The following is a 6,000-nucleotide window of genomic DNA, read 5'->3' as shown; positions in this document are numbered from 1 at the left end:
CCTCAGGGGCCAGGCAAATCTTAAGAATATCTTTTTTTCTCTTTCCTCTTTCTCTTCTATCTTTCTCTCTTTTCCTCCCTCCCCACCCTCTTGCCCTTCCTTTCCTTCCCTCTACACTCGTGTTATAATGATAAAACTTCTCGAGGTTCATTTGTAACTCCAATTCTCTCCCTGTGACTGAAATCTTCAACCTGGACTGAAGTCAACAGGCAAACATATGTTTTGACTAAAAGACATATGGAAATCTGATGTTCAGACACATTTCCCTAGCAACAAAGCAAAGTTTTCACCAAAGAATTTTTTTACATTATCCAACTGACTATCTCACACTTGATGAACTGAGGAAGACAGAATGAAAGAGAGGGAGAGGGTGAGGGAGGGAGGAAGAGAGAAAAGACACTGGATTAATAAATCTTTATTTAAAAACGTGATGATAGGAGGGGGCCTGAGAGGTGACTAGTCACGAGGATGGGGCCCTCAGCAACAGGATCAGTGCCCTCATGAGACGTGGAGAGCACCCTCCTGCTGCCTCCTGAGATGCACAGGCAGACGGCCACCTGTGAAGCAGGGAGTCCTCACAAGACACTAAATATGCCAGTGCCTTGACCTTGAACTGTCTAGTCTCCAGAACTATGAGAAATAGATTTCTGCTGGTTGTAAGCCACCCGGCTGATGGTGCTGTTATGGCAGCCTGAGTGCACCAAGACAGGTCTCTTCATAGCTTCCTTTTCAGCAGGAAGAGTGAAAGAAAGAAAAGAAAAAGGAAAGAAAAGAGAAAAGAAAGAAAAGAAAGAAAAGAAAGAAAGAAAGAAAGAAAGAAAGAAAGAAAGAAAGAAAGAAAGAAAGAAAGAAAGAAAAAAGGAAGGAAGGAAGGAAGGAAGGAAGGAAGGAAGGAAGGAAAGAAAGAAAGAAAGAAAGAAAGAAAGAAAGAAAGAAAGAAAGAAAAAAGGAAGAGAAGAAAAAGAAAGAAAAAGAAAGAAAAAGAAAGAAAGAAGGAAGGAAAGAAAGAAAAGAAAAGAAAGAGAAGAAAAAGAAAGAAAAAAGAAAGAAAAAGAAAGAAAAAGAAAGAAAGAAAAAGAAAGAAGGAAAGAAAGAAAGAAAGAAAGAAAAAAGAAAGAAATAGAAAGAAAAAGAAAGAAAAAGAAAGAAAATGAAAGAAAGAAAAAGAAGGAGGAAGGAAGGAAGGAAAGAAAAACAAAGAAAGAAAGAAAGAGAAAAAGAAAGAAAAAGAGAGAAAGAAAAGAAAAAGAAAAAAGAAAAGAAAGGAGAAAGAAAGAAAAAAAGAAAGAAAAAGAAGAAAGAAAGAAAGAAAGAAAAAGGAAGGAAGGAAGGAAGGAAGGAAAAGACTTGGGCACTAAGGGAAAACATGAAAAGAAAACAGAGGCACATCAGCAGCTGCATTCACAAACAGCAAGTCAACCGTCCTCTCATGGCTGACTCAGTCTGAGTCAGAATGGTCTACGTCATCCTATGCTGACAGCTCCCCATCTCAGTGGCTTCACACAACAGAAGTTCCTTTTTTGTTTTACCCATGTCCAGCACGTGCTCGACGCACTCCCTGGGGGACTCGGGCCGAGGAAAACTTCATCCTGACGTGTGTGCCCATCATCACCCTCATGGCGGGAAGAGCATGTGGTGGCTGTGCCTCGGAGATCGGTCCCTTCCACTCCCATTGCATTGGCCGACGCAGGTCATGAGGCCAGGCCCAGCTCCAGCGGGGTGGGAGATGTGCAGGAGCACTGTGGCCAGGAAGGAGAGGAGCGGGAAAGGGGGATGGCTCTCCTGAGACTGAACTTGCTCCGAGGACTCCCCTGCCCATCCTGTCCACCAGAGGACTGTGCTGTCAGCAACCACCACACCCTTCCCTCGTCTCTCCCTCCGGCAGGAGGTCATGGAAAAAAGCAAGCTGGGTCTTCAGACCATAGCCACCCATCCAGGCAAGTGCTCACCAGGACGGTGCTTTGATACTTCCCAAACCTCTGAGCAAAATGACGTTGTGGCCCAACTTGGGGTCAGAAAGAGGAGAGGTGGAGTGGGGTGACCCCGTGCGGCGGAAACAATCCTTGAGAACCCCCACCACAGCGGGGGAGGGGCAGTGGGGCTGCTGGATGGCTGGGTGTGCACTTTGTTCATGGGAAGGACAATGGAAGGGAGCAGAGTGGAGGTAAGAACAGCTCAGAGCAGGAGGGGAGGAAAGAAACAGGGGCGGGGTAAGAGGGAAAGAGTGAGGGAGGGGCGAGCTGGGGACTACAAACACCCTGCTCATCTCCGGTCAGGGAGGGGTACAGAGCTCTTCCTACGTCCCACACAGTGTGACTCACTAGCATCCCAAATGAATGTTCCCCTGGGGGGCTCTGGGAGGGCCCAGGCAGGTCCTCTGCACTGGAAATGGGATTTCCTCTTAGAAGCACAGACCAGGTTCTGGAGAAATGTACTAACACGAGTTTTGTTTTGCTTTTCCGTTTTGTTAGCTCACCACCTGATGACAAAAATAAATTTTAATTCGGATTCCTTAAAAGACACATAAAAGGAGGAGCTGAACAGGGGTGTGGGTTTAAAGATGAAATGTCCTACGGTAACCAGAGGACACCTGATTTCCCTGGGCCTATACGATCCAAGTAACATCTAAACTCTGATGTTCATAGGATCACTTAGTACATTGAGTCCTTCTACTGTGAAATAAGCCATTGTACTTAGTAAAGGCCAATGATGTCAGGTAGAAATAAACATTTGATGTCATCGGTCAAAACTGTCAGAGAAGGGGCACAGCTGGTTTTAGACAGATCCAGTTTTTGAAAGTCTGTGTGTGCCGAAGAAGTGGGTGATTCCTCACACTTCTCAAAAATGTCACCGAGAGTCCTTTACTTGGCGACTCTGCCTGTGCATTCCAAAAGAAGTCTTGTTTCAAACACAGGTTTCCATAATAAACTTTCCAGCAACACATCTGCTGTGAAAAATAAGATTTTTGTGGCATTTTACTCTAAACAAAGCATAAAGAGAAAGATACATTTTTAGATGTTTATTGAAGACTCAAAATTCTTCCCACATCAGGAAAAGATGACTGGATCCGCCGTACAATTAAGTTCTGACTTGAAGACTGGAGGTTTAAAGAAAATGCAACCACTTGCATTTCCTGCTGCAAATAAACCAAAAGGAGCTTAATTCAAAAGATATGCTATGGCAACAGTCAGTAGGAGTTAGGTCAAATAACCGATGGCCCAACTCAATGGGAGACACGGTAAGCCTCATTAAAAAGCACGCGGGGGCAGTGCGACCAGTATAAATTCCGGCTCTTGGGAGGACTGATGTGGTTGCTTTTCTGTTCGTTGCAGATTTTAATGAGAAATTTAGTCTTCTTCACAAATGCTTCCTTTAGTTGTGCTTTAATTATAGATTTTGACCAAAAAAGCCAGAAGGAGAGCAAACAGAGCCAGGCCCACAGACGCCCTCAGCGCACAGTCTTGATGGAGTCTTTGCAAGCGGAGTGCCATTCTGGAGCTCGTGGGGTCCCGCCGAACCACAGAAGTGTGGGGCACCAAGCTCAGGTGATTCCCAAGTCTATTTCTGAAGTCCTGTGAAGATGGAAACATAGAGGGGAAAAAAATGATTTTAAGATACAAAACAGCCCTACTGTGACTATCTGTCAAGTAATGAGTCCCTAGAAGAAGCTGTCTTTTATTTTTCTTTATTGAGATGTAATTGACACATAACATTGTTAATAGTTCAGGTGTGCAGCATAACGAGTCCGTGTTTTATGTACTCCAAAATGACTACCACAGTAAGTCTACTTAACATCCACTGCCAAGCATACAGTTTTTGTTTTTGTTTTTCTTGTGATGAGAAATTTTAGGATCTCCTCTCTTGGCAACTTTTCAAATATGCAACACAGTGTTGTTAATCCCAGTCACCGTGCTGTGCATGACACCCCCTGGGCTTACTCGTGCTGTAACTGGAAGTTTCCACTTTTGACCCCTTTCACCCATCTTGCCCACCTCCCGACCCCCACCTCTGGCAACCACCAATCTGTTCTCTGGATCTATGAGCTCAATTTTTTTTTTTTTTTTTAGATTTCACATATAATTGAGCCCATATGGCATTTGTCCTTCTTGGACTTAATTCACTTAGCATAATTACCTAAAGGTCCATCCATGTTGTTGCAAATGGTAGGATTTTCCTCTTTTTTATGGCTGAGTAATATTCACATATACACACACATACACACACAGGATATATATCCCACATCTTTGGATAAAGACACTGGACACTTAGGCTGTTTCCATATTTTGGTTACTGTAAATCATGCTACAATGAACACAGGGGTGAGTGTTTTTGTTTTCTTCAGATAAATACACAGAAGAGGAATTGCTGGATCGTATGGTATTTCTGTTTTTAACTTATTGAGGCACCTCCATACTGTTTTCCACAGTGGCTGCACCAAGTTACATTCTCTCACAACAGTGCCCGTTTCTCTACATCTCTGCCAACACTTATTTCTTGTTTTTTTGAAAACAGCCATTCTGATAGGTGGGAGGTGATAGCTCACTGCCGTTTTGATTTGCATTTCCCTGATGATGAGTGATGTTTAGCATCTTTCATGTACCTGTTGGCCATCTGTATGTCTTCTTTGGAAAACTATCTACTCAAGATCCTCTGCTCATTTTTTAATCAGATTGTTTTTTTGCTAGTGAGTTATAGGAGTTCCTTATATATTTAGGATATTACTTATCAGATATCAGATATAGGATTTGTAAATATTTTCTCCATTCAAGCAGGCTGCCTTTTTGTTTTGTTGATGGTTTTCTTTGCTGTGTAGAAGCTTTTTAGTCTGATGTAAGAAGAAGCGATCACTTATTTACTCCTTCAGCACAGACACATTCAAACACCCACCATGGGCCATGTGGCCCCAAGTTAGGTATGGATAAATCATATTTCCTTTCTTTGAAGTGTCAGGCCAAGTTCATGATTTTCTAGATTACACGCAAAACATATGAGAGGGGAGGAGAGAGAGTTAGTTTATGGAGAATTAAGGCAGAATTCATGAAGCATAACATTTATGTAGAGTGGAATCCTATCAAAAATGTACCTTTTAGGGATGCAACCACATCTACTCAGCAAAAAAAAAAAAACAAAAAAAACCGAATGACATAGTTTTTTATGGATGTCATTTCATTCCACAAACATATCCCTCCAGGTGGAGATTCCTGGCTGCCCCAAACTTGAAGAGGAAGCTGAAGGGTCTGGGTGGCCAGAGGGACAGCCAATTCAGCTCCCTCCGGTATGCTGTCTAGCTGTGATCACTAGTGGGGAGGGAGAACCTGGCTGCTCTCTAGACGGTTCTAGCCTTTCAAAGTATAACTTTAATTCTATTATAGAAGATCTCCATCTTATGTACAGGCTTTAGAGTTGGTGCCTCCCCTACTGGGACCCAAAACACCACTTTGAGAGACGGAGGTGGGGGGGGCAGGGGAACACGGATGGGAAGAACAATGTGGGGGGCCAAGGGGGCAACCCAGAGGCAGGAAAATATCAGGCATGTCTGTGGAAGAACAAGAAATCCACAGCAGCACAAAATGTGTTTCAACAACATTTTACTTCGCTTTTTCTTCCCTTCCAAGCTCCCTAAGAATCTCTTGTTGACACCTGCGTCCTCTGTGTGGAAACTGAGAGTTGCAACTCACCACGCACGGTAGACATGCGGAAACCGTACTCTCCAGAATGAAACCATGGCGGGAATGTGCAGGGTAGACTGAAGGGAGGGAAGAGAATGGGAGTAGGTGATCCAGTGGCGAGTTGAGGTGGGAGATGATGAGCACCTATGTTGGGATGATGGCAGAAGGCTGGGGAAGGAGGGACAACAGACTTTTGATGGAGAACCCACAGGATTTGAGTTCAGATGAGTGAGTAACGAGAGGTATGAAGAATAGGAATGGGGATGGGGCTTGAACTCATGACCCTGAGATTAAGAGTTACTTGCTCTACCAACTGCGCCAGTCGGGCACC

General features: G+C 43.8%; 1 protein-coding gene across 1 annotated transcript in view; it reads right to left on the bottom strand.

Moving 5' to 3' along the window:
* Positions 1-2,232: 2,232 nt before the first annotated feature.
* Positions 2,233-6,000, bottom strand: part of CDKAL1 (CDKAL1 threonylcarbamoyladenosine tRNA methylthiotransferase) — a 637,377-nt gene continuing 633,609 nt past the window's right edge. Inside the window, exon 16 of the mRNA XM_028107487.2 lies at positions 2,233-3,572. Coding sequence (XP_027963288.1) covers positions 3,384-3,572 — 189 coding nt within the window. The 3' untranslated portion in view covers positions 2,233-3,383. The remainder of the gene's footprint in view (positions 3,573-6,000) is intronic.

The sequence above is a fragment of the Eumetopias jubatus genome, unplaced genomic scaffold (assembly GCF_037043125.1).
Source record: "Eumetopias jubatus isolate StellerSeaLion01/CBP00866 unplaced genomic scaffold, mEumJub1_p1.0 scaffold_6, whole genome shotgun sequence".
NCBI lineage: Eukaryota > Metazoa > Chordata > Mammalia > Carnivora > Otariidae > Eumetopias > Eumetopias jubatus.
Note: the sequence above shows the minus strand (reverse complement) of the source record. Positions and strands in the feature narration are given on the sequence as shown.